This window comes from Calliphora vicina, chromosome 3 (genome assembly GCF_958450345.1).
Source record: "Calliphora vicina chromosome 3, idCalVici1.1, whole genome shotgun sequence".
Classification (NCBI taxonomy): Eukaryota; Metazoa; Arthropoda; class Insecta; order Diptera; family Calliphoridae; genus Calliphora; species Calliphora vicina.
In genome coordinates, this window is record NC_088782.1 from 131,235,972 (window position 1) to 131,252,057 (window position 16,086).

The 16,086-nt window shown below is 28.3% G+C and overlaps 2 protein-coding genes across 2 annotated transcripts; both read right to left on the bottom strand.

The window, feature by feature from the left end:
* On the bottom strand, positions 1-2,487 carry LOC135953305 (uncharacterized). Its single transcript, XM_065503131.1, has 5 exons — positions 2,374-2,487; positions 1,437-1,565; positions 1,237-1,347; positions 1,070-1,183; positions 1-1,000 (listed from the first exon to the last, which is right to left on the bottom strand). The coding sequence occupies exons 1-5, from the start codon at positions 2,418-2,420 to the stop codon at positions 892-894; spliced, it is 510 nt and encodes a 169-aa protein (XP_065359203.1). The 5' UTR covers positions 2,421-2,487; the 3' UTR covers positions 1-891.
* An 11,065-nt stretch (positions 2,488-13,552) lies between these two features.
* LOC135954570 (uncharacterized) lies at positions 13,553-14,074 on the bottom strand. Its single transcript, XM_065504761.1, has 2 exons — positions 13,861-14,074; positions 13,553-13,795 (listed from the first exon to the last, which is right to left on the bottom strand). Exons 1-2 carry the CDS (start codon positions 13,970-13,972, stop codon positions 13,764-13,766), a joined length of 144 nt encoding a protein of 47 aa, XP_065360833.1. The 5' UTR covers positions 13,973-14,074; the 3' UTR covers positions 13,553-13,763.
* Between the last annotated feature and the right edge of the window lie 2,012 nt (positions 14,075-16,086).

The window sequence follows — 16,086 nt, forward strand, 5'->3', positions numbered from 1 at the left end:
TACACTTTATTGATTTTTTTTTTTTTAAATACATGCAAATCCCGGTATAACGAATCTCACTTTAACGAAAATCCGATTTAACGCACGGTCAAATTCGTAACATTGGCCACCTTATATAACGAACGTTTCAAAAATTATATGCTCGATATAACGAATGATGAAAAAAAACAAACGACCAAATTTTTAACATTGACAAGCTTATATAGCGAATATTTCGAAAATGGTACGCTCAATATAACGAACAGAAAGTATAAGAAACAAAAGTAGTAAAGAATGTAAAAATAAGTCGTTACAGTATCTTTAATAGTAGCTGCTGTCATTTTTTCTATAGTGATTTTAATTGCTTGTTTTCACAATATCGAATGAAAGATTTCGTTCGCATTCTAAGCGAAAGAAAACTGATTCCTTCACATCAACATGAAGTTAGGGTTGGACGATATTAATGCCTCCTAATGTCATACCGCTCATCCAACCTAAGGATCAAAACGACATAAGTTTAGTTAAATTCCAAAAAAAAAAAAAAGTTGTCCAAAATTAAAAAAAAAACATCTCGATATAACGAATTTTACAATTTAACGAATGGGCCTGACAACATATCGTTCGTTATACCGGAATTTGTCTGTAATTACATTGTGAAGAATAAACAAAGACATTAATAATAGAAGTCACAAACACATTTTAACTTCATGTGTCGATTATGGATGGCAACCGAACTTCAGTTGCGTTGTCAGAGGGCAAACAACAATTTCAGAAAATAAATTGCAATACCATTTAAGAAGCTGACAACGCAACTTTAGTTCGGTTGCCATTCGTAATAGACCCATAAAACTATTACAAAACAATGAAAATAAAACTAAAAAAATAAATTGTCCACTTAACTAACACACATTCTTATTGCTCCATTGAATCCAAAAAATCGGTGACATAATGTCTCCTGCTTAGTCGGCTTGAAGTGTTATTTCTATCCCAGAAAGGCGACCAGGCAGACAAAGTATTACCACTTCAAATAGAGTATAATATTAACATTAATATATATGTATATTAATTTATATACAATAAAAAAAATTACATTTTGAATTTTCTTTTCCGAATGCGTTGATTATTAGCTGTCGAGTTCTCTTTGTTGCTGTCAAACAATGGGGCAGGATTTGTATTGCTTTCAGGCACAGCCTTAGGAGAATACCTAAAATGAATCTGTAAGACTGATTAAATAAAATATGTACATCATTTACCTACCCATTATTCACAGTAGAACTAAAGATGTTACGATTTTGTACCGTCATTAAATTCCGTCGTAGCTTCATTGAACACTCATTCTCTACTCTCTGTCGTCGAGGAGTCCTATCGCTGTCAATCATATAGTGGTTAAAATTACAATTGATTTAATATAAAAAATTATCAGAAAGCCTTCGCAATGCATTTCATATTTTTCTCACTTTATATTAGTTGAGTTGCATATAGTATCGTCAAAATCAGTCACTACTAACTCCGATTCACCAATTTGATTTATAGCAGATTCGAAAGACAAGATTCTATGAATTGATTTGCGCTGCAAACGGTTGTCACTGTATTCAAATAGAGTATAATATTAACATTAATATACATATACATATGTATACTAGACCGTCTCAGTATTTACACTTTTTTCGAAATTCCTTCAGGCACATCGATTTTCTGAATCTACTCTAAAAACCAAGAATTTTGGTGTAAAACACTTAAATATGGATGAACGGGAAGCTAATTAAAGGAAATTTAATTAGCTTTCTAATGCATGTAATTAGGTTCAAATCCGTTAAGAATTGCTTGAGTTAGAAGCAAATTACTAAAGCAAGATTTTTTAATTTTTTGGAAAAAATCCATTTTGCCTAAAAAACGAAAAAGCGATTTGAGAGACCACTTCCTGTTCATCCATATTTAAGTGTTATACACCAAAATTCTTGGTTTTTAGAGTAGATTCAGAAAACCGATGTGCCTGAAGGAATTTGAAAAAATGAAAAGTGAGACGGTCTAATGTATACATTAGGCTGGGTCGAATTGTATGGACGATCAAAAAGTAAAAAATCGTATAGCAGAAACGCAATCTACGAAAATTCTAATAAAGTTTCGTCAAGAAACCATAGGTCTAAAATCAAATCCTATCTTGCGCATTTCGTCTTTTATCCAATATTAAAAAAAAATAAATATTGAAATATCATTGGATAAAAGACGAAATGCATAGGATTTCATTTTAGACTTATGGTGTCTTGGGGAAAATTTCTTAGAATATTCCGTAGAATGCGTTTCTACTATATTGCGTTCAGGCACAGCTTTACAAGAATACCTAAAATGTATCTGTAAGACTGATTAAATAATATATGTACAACATTTACCTACCCATTATTTATAGTAGAACTAAATACATTTTTGTTTTGTACAGGCATTAAATCCCGTCGCAGTTTCCTTGAACACTCATAATCTAGTCTTTGCCATCGAGGAGTACCGTCGCTGTCAATTATATAGTGGTTAAAATTTCAATTGTTTTAGTATAAAAAAGATCAGAAAGCGTTAGAAATGCATTTCATATTTCTTACTTTATATTGGTCTCTTCTGAAACCGATTCACCAATTTGATCTATAGCAGATTCCAGAGACAAACTCTTACGAATTGATTTGCGCTGCAAACGGTTCGTGGAATCTCTGATCCACACTGGACTGGGATATATTTTTTTATTTTTTGTTCCCTGACATCTAACAAAATTACAACCTTGAAATTATCAGATTCAAACATAATCCAAGACCGTCACAACTCAAACATTCTATTCAGATAAGTCCAATGTAACTTACAACATGATGTTGAAAAAGTACTATTTGAATATAATTTTAATACCGACCAAAAATAAAATTTTCTACCTCTGTATGAAAGATTAAAAAAATATAAAATCTTAAAACAATCTATAACTTTATGGAGTCGCAAATGCAAAATGTTGAAATTACAAGAAATGCCACTCATGGTGAAGGGTATAAATAAACAATATTTTTTACTAATATTTAATTATTTTCGTTGTTAGAAATTGTTTGTCTCTGCACATAAATTACATTAGACGTATTTGAAAAATGATAAAATTGAAAGATATTTTACTCGGAACTGCATGTTAAAAGTTGAGGCGGTATTGCGGATATGTACAATAAGGGTATAAACAATTTCTTAAATAATGCATCTTTTTATTACTGTATATTTTTAATATACATATGGGGCATTTCATGTCAAGTGAACCAACTTTTGAAATCGATGTCTTCCGATCGGGATGAAATTTGCACCAAGGTTAGCTCTATTGGATAGTAACTCAGACACAATTTTTCAACAACATCGGTCGAGAACTCTCTGAGTTATAGGGGGTAAAATTTTGACAATTTGGTCAAACAGGGGTTTTTTCTTATCCATGTAACTTATTACCTATTGTTCTTAGCAAAATGTGTCCCAAATAGCATAGATAGCTATTTCTTCGATCTTTCGAAAAAAATATTTAAAAAAAAAATAAAAAATTTTTAATATTTTTTTTCCGAAATCAAAAACTTTTTTGACTTTTTTTTAAAATGGGTCCTTTTTTTTTTTTCTTAAAATAAAGTTTAGATATTTTCCTTGAACACCTACTTGGTCGCTTAGTGGGATGCGAGTGGGATATCTATCAAAATAAATATTTTGTAACTCAAAACATAAAATTTTTGACTTTTTTTGCAAAATCAAAAACTTTGTTGACTTTTTTTTTTAATCTTTTTTTTTAGGTCAAACAAAAGCTTAGATATTATCCTTGAAGACCCTTTTGGTCGCTTAGTGGGATGCGAGTGGGATATCTATCAAAATAAATATTTTTTAACTCAAGACTTACAATTTTTGACTTTTTTTTTTGCAAATACGATTTTTTTTCCAAATGGGCCCTTTTTTTTTGTAGTCAAAAGAAAGCTTAGGTCCATTCCTTTAAGATATTTTTAGTCCCTTAGTGGGATGCGAGTGGGATATCTATCAAAATAAATATTTTGTAACGCAAGACATACAATTTTTTAATTTTTTTTTTGCAAAATCAAAATTTTTTTCCAATATGGGCCCTTTTATAATTTTTTTTTTGCTCAAAAGAAAGCCTAGGTCCATTCCTTTAAGATATTTTTAGTCCCTTAGTGGGATGCGAGTGGGATATCTATCAAAATAAATATTTTGTAACAATTTTTTAATTTTTTTTTGCAAAATCCAAATTTTTTTCCAATAGGGGACTTTTTTTTAAAAATTTTTTTTTGCTCAAAATAAAGCTTAGGTCTTTTCCTTTAAGACCTATTTTGTCACTTAGGAAGATGTGAGTAGGATATCTATTAAAATAAAAATGTTGTAACTCAAGACATTCAATTATTGACTTTTTTTTTGCAAATTCGAATTTTTTTTTAAAATGGGCCCTTTTTTAAAAATTTTTTTTTAGTCAAAAGAAAGCTTAGGTCCATTCCTTTAAGATATTTTAGGTCCCTTAGTGGGATACGAGTGGGATATCTATCAAAATAAATATTTTGTAACTCAAGATATACAATTTTTGATTTTTTGGCAAAATCAAAAACTTTTTTGACTTTTTTTTAAAATGGGCCCTTTTTGTAATTTTTTTTTTTGCTATAAAGAAAGCTTAGGCCTATTCCTTTAAGATGGTTTTGATCGCTTAGTGGGATGCGAGTGGGATATATATCAAAATAAATGTTTTGTAACTCAAGACATACAATTTTTGTGTTAAAACATTTATTTTGATAGATATCCCACTCGCATCCCACTAAGGGACTAAAAATATCTTAAAGGAATGGACCTAGGCTTTCTTTTGAGCAAAAAAAAAAATTAAAAAAGGGCCCATATTGGAAAAAAATTTTGATTTTGCAAAAAAAAATTAAAAAATTGTATGTCTTGCGTTACAAAATATTTATTTTGATAGATATCCCACTCGCATCCCACTAAGGGACTAAAAATATCTTAAAGGAATGGACCTAAGCTTTCTTTTGACTACAAAAAAAAATTTAAAAAAAGGGCCCATTTGGAAAAAAAATCGTATTTGCAAAAAAAAAAGTCAAAAATTGTAAGTCTTGAGTTAAAAAATATTTATTTTGATAGATATCCCACTCGCATCCCACTAAGCGACCAAAAGGGTCTTCAAGGATAATATCTAAGCTTTTGTTTGACCTAAAAAAAAAGATTAAAAAAGGGTCCATTTTGAAAAAAAAAAGTCAACAAAGTTTTTGATTTTGCAAAAAAAGTCAAAAATTTTATGTTTTGAGTTACAAAATATTTATTTTGATAGATATCCCACTCGCATCCCACTAAGCGACCAAGTAGGTGTTCAAGGAAAATATCTAAACTTTATTTTAAGAAAAAAAAAAAAAAAAAAAAAAAGGACCCATTTTAAAAAAAAGTCAAAAAAGTTTTTGATTTCGGAAAAAAAATATTAAAAATTTTTTATTGTTTTTTTTAAATATTTTTTTTCGAAAGATCGAAGAAATAGCTATCTATACTATTTGGGACACATTTTGCTAAGAACAATAGGTAATAAGTTACATGGATAAGAAAAAACCCCTGTTTGACCAAATTGTCAAAATTTTACCCCCTATAACTCAGAGAGTTCTCGACCGATGTTGTTGAAAAATTGTGTCTGAGTTACTATCCAATAGAGCTAACCTTGGTGCAAATTTCATCCCGATCGGAAGACATCGATTTCAAAAGTTGGTTCACTTGACATGAAATGCCCCATATGTATATGGGGGGATTTCATGTCAAGTGAACCAATTTTTAAAATCGATGTCTTCCGGTCGATGTCGATCGGTCAAGAACTCTGAGTTAGAGGGGGTAAAAATTTTACATTTTGGCCAAACATGTGATTTTTCTCATCCATGTAACTTATTACCTATTGTTCTTAGTAAAATGTGTTCCAAATAGTTTAGATAGCTATTTCTTCAATCTTTCGAATAAAAATTCAAAAAAAATAAAAAAATTTTAATATTTTTTTTCCGAAAGCAAAAATATTTTTGACTTTTTTTTCAAAATGGGCCCTTTTTTCTTAAAAAAAAGCTTAACCTTGGTGAAAATTTCATCCCGATCGGAAGACATCGCTTTTAAAAGTTGGTTCACTTGACATGAAATCCCCCATATATTTAATGTACTTTTTTCGTAAAGAAATTTATAAAACATTTTAGAAAATTAAATAATTACAAAAAAATAAGGATTCCACTTAGAAAACTGAAAGAGGTTCATTCCGAAAAAAAATTTAATAAAGTTATACCCCCAATGTACATGTTAACAACATCTTACAAATTATACCTGTGTTTGTTGATGGAAACATCAGTCCTTTCCCTCGATCCCTCAAACTCATCTTTACGTTGCGAAATTGTAGGAGTACCTGCATAAAATTAACATAATTTACAACTTATTAAATTTAATAACACAAGTTTACAAAAAAAAATATTCTTTTGTTCATTGAATGAAACATACATTTTTGAGATAGGCTAGGTCCTACCAGTTTATTACATAATTATTTTTGTTTCCCAAATATACGTCATAATTTTAAGAAAAATGTTTTTTTTATTGTTCATCTACCCTCATGCATGCATATTTCTATTTTTGGATTTGAAAGATCATAAACAAATTTTCGTTTAATGTATGTATATTTATAATTTTTGAAATTTAAAAAGATTTGTTATGTTTTTAATGAATAATAAAAAAATACAATAATTTTAGTATAATTTGTATGCAGTTGAATAATAAAAATTTAACTATTTTTAAAAAAAATTGCTTTACTGTCAACGATTTTGAGCAGACGGTTAACAGTTGAATGTCAGATCTATCCCAATAATTGTAATTATTAAAATTTGTGAAGAGATTTGAAAAACTCGATGTTACATTTTTATTTAATGAGAAAACTAAAAATGTTTAAAAAATCACTATTTCGACATTTGCCGAAAGTAGGGTGCAAGTTTATATCGATTTAAAACATTAATTAGATTTAAACTTTTAATTATTTAATGAGAAAACTAAAAATGTTTAAAAAATCACTATTTCGACATTTGCCGAAAGTAGGGTGCAAGTTTATATCGATTTAAAACATTAATTAGATTTAAACTTTTAATTAGTAATTTTTGTAGATAGTTCTTCTTATCAATTTTTTAAAAAAATCTTTGAAAAATATTAAGTTTCATATTTTTCATACTCATTTCAAAATTTTGAATTTGATTTCTTATCACGACTAGGAAAAAAGTAGTTCCATGTTGACAACGACAAAATAACGTAACATCACTTTTTATAAGTTTATAGGAGAAGCAAAAAACGATATAAAATGAAAACTACTTGAGATATTGAAACAAAATTTTCAGATTTGAATTACAATGGCTCTAGAAATATATTTTATGAAAAAAAAATATTTTTTTCAAAGCTTACGTTTTTTTGAATTGTTATTTTCTGAAACAAAAAAACGTATCATCAATATAAATTTTTATGAAAAAATAAAAACTTAAATAAAAACATTTTTTTTATTTTAAATAAAAGCAGTTTATATATACATTTTTAATTTTATTATGTTTTTTTTTTATTTTAATTACTAACGACTACTTTTTTAAACTAAAAAAGTTTCTTCATTAAATTTTCATTAAGACTGCAAAAAATATTCAATTGCAACAAATTTAATAAAAAAAATTATGATACTACCTAAAATAAGGCAAAAACGATTTATTAATTAATTACTCAAAGCGTATACGTTATGTTGAAGAAAATCATATACTTGATGATACTTTAGTTTAAATTTTGGTTATAACTTGGTTATTTTTGATAGTAAAAGTTTAAAATTTTGTACACATATCACGTCATAACAGCACTTACGTCTTTTTGGCGGTTATGGCTCGATATGTAATATGATGTAGTCAATCGTATGATGTAGTCAATCGTAATCAATAATAAAATCAATTTCGAATTTTTTTGATGATACGTTGTTTTGCATTTTAGGTGACGAACTACGAACTACAAATAAAAGTCAAGATAAAATCTAAAATTGAATCATATATATCTTATAAAGTAGAAGATTGCTTCTTAGTTAAATAAAAAGGATTTTTGTATTATCCCAATTGTTTGACTTATTTGTACATCATTTTGCAATCGTTTAGAACGTATTTATCAGTGGTTTTGGGACCAGCATATGCTAAGAGTATATAATTGGTTCAAATGTTTCGAAAGCGGCGATTAATTCAGGGTAACCAAATTTTACAAATGGTAAATTTTATCTCAAAATTATCTAGAAAAAAAAACAAAATTTGTTTACACAAAAGTATTAATATCTCAAAATGGAGCAAAAAAACGCAAACTTTCTTTTTTGCATTAGAATGTAGAAATCCTGTAGTTTTCTAAAGTTTTTAACTAATATAGATAAAACTTCCATCTAACATGAAAAATAACCCAAATAAGCCTTTAAAGTAAGTAAAAATATTTAATTTTTTAATTAAAAAAATCATTTTTATACACCTAAATAAATAAATAATTCAATACCTGTGGGGTTATTATGTAATTCGATTGAAATCGAAACACTTTCGAAATACATACAATGTATTAAGCATTAGGGTGTTTAATCGTTTAACCGTTAATCGGTTAACCGATTAATTTTTGTCGGTTAACTGTTCGAATAATTTAAAATTGACGATTTTCAATTAACCGATTAACCGAAATGTCTCCTTTTTGCTCTTTATACAGAATTATTTTTTTAAAATTTAATTCTTAACTCGTGAATATTCCCTTCTAGCAATAGTTATTTGAAGTATAGTACGGAAACTGAAACTAAGGAATTTGGAAATGACATTTTTTCTAGAATATTCTATGATGAACTTTGTGATAATGAGTTGAAGGACGACATGGTAATAGACGAAACTAAAGACATTACTGAAACGAGTCTTTAATCAGTACTTAACGATACTATTAAAGAATTCAAAATCTAAAAAAATATGCTTAGAAAAAACTAAAAAAGATCGTGCCTTATTTTCGATTTTTCCAAATCTACAATCAGTGAGATAGTTTTTTCAAGTCAAGTTTAAAACTAAAAAAAATCGTTTAAGATTGAAGCATTTAAATTACATTCTTTTTTAAAAAGATTATTTCAGAAGATCTCCTTAAAATCTAAAAAAAGAACTCACATGTGTATATTTTTATTTATTGTTTTGTTGAAACGCTTAAAAGCATCGCAAACTGTGCATTTTTACACTCTCGCAAATGAAATGTCAAAAAATGTATGGAAATTCGTTTGCACAACTCCGATAAGTTTGCGCGACAATTTAGACTCGCAAACTTGAATTTATTGTGCATTTGATGAATCAGCTGCTTTTGTTTACTTTTATTTATAAGAAATAAAAATCAAATAAAATATAAAAATTTTGTGCATGTGAAAATTGTGTAACTTTGGAACAGAATGATTGTATTAAATGACATTGTGTATGAAAACATTAACCAACAGCTAGAACATAAACAAAGTCCTCCAAACTATGTATACCACCATTTGTTCCAAAGATTTAACTTTCATTCAACATTTTAAAATTAAAATTTATACAATTTGAAAAAAAAATTATTAAAGCTTTTGTTGAATTTATGTATTTTTATTTGACAAATATAAATTTTCTGTATAAACTTGTACAAAATTGAAAAGGTGGGTTCATGAAACATGTCGCGCAAATTTGCCCATTTGCACAAATGGGAAACTTAAGCGTTTAAATGAGTACCCTTTATGTTTTGTTTGTTTTTTATGTTTTTGTTCTTTTTAGTAACAAAATGCTTATAGGTATAAGTATACAAAATTCGCGTTTTTCTTTTCAATTTAAAATTAAAATAGAAATTATTCGGTTAATCGAATAATTTAATATTAACCGATTATTAACCGATTAAATCTAAACCCCGATTAATTATTTGCTCGATTAACCGATTAATCCAGAAACCCGATTAATTGAATACCCTATTAAGCATACATTGGTACTTTTTTTTAAATAAATTTCAAGTTTTACCACTTTATATGAATTTTGACAGCTAACTACGGAGTAAACAACATAGTGATGTAGAATTTTATCTAGATTTAGCCTATTAATTATGAAAAACTATTAATATTAATTATGAAAAAAATGTAATTCTTAAATTTCAATTAAGCGTTTTTGGACTAATTTTAACACCAATGTGTGTCGTGAAAATATTTATTAAAACAGAATTAACACTAGGTATTCTTTTTTATTTTTTGTTTAAATTTTAATTTAATTTTTAGTATTTTTTAATAAATATCTCAAAAGTTTCACGTCTTGGATTTATTTTTAATCACCCTTATCGTGGTTGGCGTAAACGTCTTACGCCTACAATTGTTTCGTACTAGATTAAAGATAAAATGCAAACTGTTTCTTTAATCTAGTACGAAACTGTCGTAGGCGTATGACGTTTACTCCAACCACGATAAGGGTGATAATTTTTCCTGAAGTTAGACGGCCTAAAATAACAAACCCATGTTTCACATCATGAACAAAAACACGAAAAAAAAACTAGTGTAACTATAATTATTTAATGTTCGACTTACCACGTGGTTGACCCATCAAAGTTGGAGAAGAAAATATTGAGTCCATTTTAAGCTTATTTTATTCCTAAAAATAAAATGCGCAAATAAACCAAGTAAATTTTTACGAGAAATAAATTTTTATCATTTTTTGTTTAGCAAAGGTGTTTTTTATGTATTTAGGGGAATAAAAAATTTGTTTTTTACAATTGGTGAAAAAAATGTTAATGAAAAAAAAATTTGGTAAAAAAAAATTTATTATTAGATGAAAAATTGTATAAATTATGTGAAAAATTTAAAAAAAACTCGAAAAATCAAATAGAATTTAAAAAGGCAAAATAAAATGCAACAACAAATAATCAAAAATTAATATTTTTAATATGAATATACTTACTGGAAATTTAAATAGAGCCAAACTACAATGTGTGTATGTTTAATAAAGTTTCTAGTCCAAGTGTCGCCAATTCTTTACTTTCTCTTCGATCTAACTTCACATATAACGGTATCGAGCATAAAGAATTATAGAGGAATGTATAGATTCGCCTTGGAAATAGTGATGATCAGTGTGACCATATTTTAAAATTATAAGTGTGTTCGCGTACTTTCCAGTAAAAATTATCCAGTAATTTTAATTTAGAGAGTAAAAATACATTTACTCTCAATCTAAAAAATATCAAAAAAAGTACGCGAACAACAAATTGTAAAAATAAGTTGTATGTTATTATAAATCAATTTAAAAAGTTTGTTTTGTGTTATTTTACTTTTTTCTTTGCAAGACTTGTAAATTGTGTGCATTTTCAACTTTTTTGTTTGGTTTACATTTGCAACAATATGTTTTAAACATATTTTTTATGTTGATATTTTTTTTATTGGACAAAAAATGTCCAGTAAAAAATATCATGTTCTCTATCTACGAACTGTAAGCTCAAAAAACCGAGAAATGAAAATTTAAAGTCAAATAATAAAGCTTATTTTTGATATTGTATTCAAATAAAATACATCAACAAAACTACTGATCGCTTTTATTTGAAATTAAAGTATTTCGATTTATTGAAAGGAAATAAACAAACGTTTTTAAATGGTAAAAACGAAACCATCAGCCCAATTATGAAAAAAATTTCCCGGGAGTTTTTTCCCTTTTCTTTTTTTAACATATAATTTGAATATTTCCAAATTTCCATCTAAATGGAAATCTGTGGCAGGCCTGTATATACAAACGGAAGTTTTTTCCCTTTTCTTTTTTAACATAGAATTTGAATAGGAAAAATGAGAAAAGAGAAACATTCGATAGCTGAGAAATACGGAATTAATTCCACTTTCCATCTGAATGGAATTCTGTGGCAGGCCTGTATATACAGACGATTTCTCAGAATTCCAAAATCGATTGAAATAACTACGGTATTAAAACCATTCCGAACGAAATGTGTTGCCAGATTCAGATTTGCAAAAAGCTGGACATTGGGGTCTAAAAAGCTGGACATATCAAAAAAAAACTGGACATTAAAAAAATTACTGAGAAAATGTTAATTTTGGTTTTGTGTAAATAATTTTTATTAAAATATATTTTTGCTAAAGTGAGAAAAAACTTGGAAAAAGACAAAGCGTGGGTTATAGGTCTTGTTGAGTACATTACAAATTGTGTCAAAAACTTTTTCGAACTTTTTCGAAAAAGTTTATTAACTTTTGCAAATTTAAACCGATTTTAACAAGTAATGTCACGTTTTTTTCTATATACATTTTTCTTATAAACATTGTACAATAAAACTGGTTTTCATAGAAAATACATTTTATGAATAAATTTTATGAAAGCTTTATGCTTTGCCTTTCCATAACCATAACTGTTTTTTCGTTCTAAAAATGTGTGAACCGTTTTTTCAAAATAACTTAAAATTTTGAGGGTGTTTCAAAATCTTTGAAAACGGGGGTCTACAACCCCCACCTGGTCGCTTTTCAAGTTTTTACAAAAAGTGTTTTTAAATAAATTTAATAAAATATTTTCATTTCATTCCTTTAAATTTATTTAACTATGCTATTTTAGAAGTTTTTGCGGAAGTTTTTGTAAATCTACCCAAGAAAATATATTTTTTTTAAAGTCTTCTACTTCAGTCTTAAAGTTTTTGTTCATTAGGCGAAATTTTTTTCAAAATGCTGTTAACTTTGGTGCCAACAAATTTTTAATTTTTCCTACTTTTGAGGCTATTTATAAGTACGGTCATTATATCGAGCAACTCTAAAACTGTACAAGAGTCATTCTCAAGAGTTAAAATAGTTGTATGAAAATTCTACATTATGTTTTTCATAAAATATAAAAATGCTTCTGATAATCCTTAATTCATCATTCATAAATTCCGTATCATAAATTCCATATGACACGTATACCCCTAAAACTTTTTGGCATTAATTTTTTCATTTCTTCTTAGTAGTAAGTAAATTTGAAGTAATAAATAATATAGATATAATTGTCGAAAATTTCTATTTAGCTGGACAAATGAAATTTTAGCTTGAAACTGGACAGGCATGAAAAAAGCTGGACAATCCAGCCAAGTCCAGCCAGGCTGGCAACCACAAAGTATACAGAGGCGACACGGCAAAAAACATATATTTGTCTGTTTCTCTCGAAACAATTTCAACTGGTTTGGTTTTGTGCTTATTTATATAGTTGTTTGTTTTAACGCACTATCTGTATTAAACCGCAAATTTGTTTTCTCTTTCTATCGAAACAATTTCAAAAAAGGTGATTTTAGTGTTTTTGAAATGTCAAATTTGACGCCTCTGTATACTTTGTGCTGGCAACCCTAGTTACAGGCCTGATATGCAACTACATAAATATGGAATGTACAAACAATATGAAAAACTAAATAGCTTTTACGAATGCCGATGGTTTTTCTGTAAAAAATTTTGAATTCAAATAAATTTTTGACTTTTTTTTATGTCATCTATTTTCATTTTCAAAATCTGGTCGCCTTATTTTATGTCTTTTAAACTTTAAGAAAAATAGATAAATTATAGGAATAACAATGAATATTTCATTTTAATTCATTAGATAACACTCATAATTTTAATAAACTACACTTCATTTTGTTGAAAAATAAAAGCACACACATAATTGCAAAAAGTAATTTTACTCATTGGAGATGATTTAACTATGGTTTCAGGCGGCATTCTGCCTTAACATCAGCTGCCGGAATCAAATTGCTGATCATTTTTTCAAATGCTAAGCTTGAACTTTATCCAAAACAATTGGGGCTAAAAAGGAAATAAATATATTAGTAAAACATGTTCCTTTCTATAATAAAGATTTTTGTAGTTACCCAAACGTATGGCTACGCATAAAACTGTAAACATTATGAAATTGTTGCGTACATCAGCCTGTACACGCTTTTTTTCCTCAGCAGGATCAATTTGTGGGGGCATACGAAACATTATTTTTATTTTTTTGATAAATGCAGATTTAGCAAAATAAACTCTTAAATCTTTTTTCTCAACTCGTGTTTAAAGAAAAATGTCAAAAATATGAATTCGCTTGAATATTTACAGGAAAATAAACTTGGCAGCACTAGTAAAATCGTCGGAATCAAGGTGCATTTAATAAGGTGCCATCGGCAGCATAGCTGATTATAGAAATAGCACGCACAAATGTCAAACTACATATCAAGGCGTATTAACAAGGTGAGTGCGTCCCGGCAACAAATACAACAATGCAAAAACAACAGGCAATTTGTTTTTGTTAAAATGTACGGTAAATGTCAAAATCAAGGCGAATTAAAATATTACTATGTTATTTACAATAACAAATGTAAACATAAACAAAGTTTGACATATAGTGTACATAAAACCACAGCGAATTAAGAAACAGCTGATTTTATGACCTCACCTTGTTAATACGCCTTGCTACATATATAAAAAATATTTGCCCGTACGTCCGTATGTCAAACTCTATATATAAAAAATAAGTGAATTCGCCTGTATTTATTTCAATTCGCCACTGCTGTCACCTTGTTAAATACGCCTTGCTTTGTATCAAGGCGAATTTATACAAGGTGCTATCAGTTCTACAAATACAACAATTGGTCTTAACAAATGTCAAAAAAACAAAAATGAAAAAATAAACAAATATGTATTAAAACTTAATGTAGTGTAGATAATTGTATAGTGAGGGCTTTACTTATTTATGTAAAAAATAAATATTTTGTTAATACGATTAGAATATGTAGATATTTAAATATAAAAACAAGCTTTGACAACTGTTAAAACCAAAAAGCGAAAAAAAAAATTATCAGCTGTTTGACTGACTCCACCTTGTATAAATTCGCCTTGCTTTGTATGTTGCCAACCAAGGTGCATTTAATAAGGTGCCATCGGCAGCACAGCTGATTATAGAAATAGCTCGCACAAATGTCAAACTACATATATAAAAAATATTCGCCCGTACGTCCGTATGTCAAACACTATATATAAAAAATAAGTGAATTCGCCTGTATTTATTTCAATTCGCCACTGCTGTCACCAAGGTGCATTTAATAAGGTGCCATCGGCAGCACAGCTGATTATAGAAATAGCACGCACAAATGTCAAACTAAATATATATAAAAATTATCCGCCCGTACGTCCATATGTCAAACTCTATATATAAAAAATAAGTGAATTCGCCTGTATTTATTTCAATTCGCCACTGCTGTCACCTTGTTAAATACGCCTTGCTTTGTATGTTGCCAACCAAGGTGCATTTAATAAGGTGCCATCGGCAGCACAGCTGATTATAGAAATAGCTCGCACAAATGTCAAACTACATATATAAAAAATATTCGCCCGTACGTCCGTATGTCAAACTCTATATATAAAAAAATAAGTGAATTCGTCTGTATTTATTTCAATTCGCCACTGCTGTCACCTTGTTAAATACGCCTTGGTCGGAATCAGGCACACAAATAAATACAGGTGAATTCACTTATTTTTTATATATAGAGTTTGACATACGGACGTACAGGCGAATATTTTTTATATATGTAGTTTGACATTTGTGCGTGCTATTTCTATAATCAGCTGTACTGCCGATGGCACCTTATTAAATGCACCTTGAGGGCACACTTAAGGGCACCATCCAAGGTATATTAATTATAAGGTAGTGTTATCAGACCAGCTGATCGTTTTTTGCTACTATGTTAATTTTTCGCCGTAGTGCATTATAAATGTCAAACTTTGTTTACATTTTGTAAATGTCAAACTTTGTTCACATTTTGTAAATGTCAAACTTTGCTTTGCTGTTAAATTCGTTTATGTTTTAAAACCAATAATAATACTACACGAAATTAGTTTTATTTTTAAAAACATCAAATTAAATTACAAACAGATTCAAATTTATAAACATTTTTTGTTTAACAAAAATTCGCTTTGATTTATTTGTGAGCTGTTTTTGACATTTTTCCCTTCCAGCCAATTCGCCTTCAAATGCAGGCACAATGTCAAACTACATATAAAAAAAATATAACCAATTCGCTCAGTATTCTGAATTCGCCGATGACACTACCTTATAATTA

Coding starts and splice junctions, on each gene's coding strand:
- LOC135953305 (XM_065503131.1), bottom strand. CDS start 2,420: ATGCCTGTACAAAACAAAAATGTATTTAGTTCTACTATAAATAATGG. Junction 1,348..1,436: donor TGCAACTCAACTAATATAAA/GTGAGAAAAATA, acceptor TATGATTGACAG/CGATAGGACTCCTCGACGAC. Junction 1,184..1,236: donor AGTTCTACTGTGAATAATGG/GTAGGTAAATGA, acceptor GATTCATTTTAG/GTATTCTCCTAAGGCTGTGC.
- LOC135954570 (XM_065504761.1), bottom strand. CDS start 13,972: ATGTTTCGTATGCCCCCACAAATTGATCCTGCTGAGGAAAAAAAGCGT. Junction 13,796..13,860: donor ATGCGTAGCCATACGTTTGG/GTAACTACAAAA, acceptor TTTCCTTTTTAG/CCCCAATTGTTTTGGATAAA.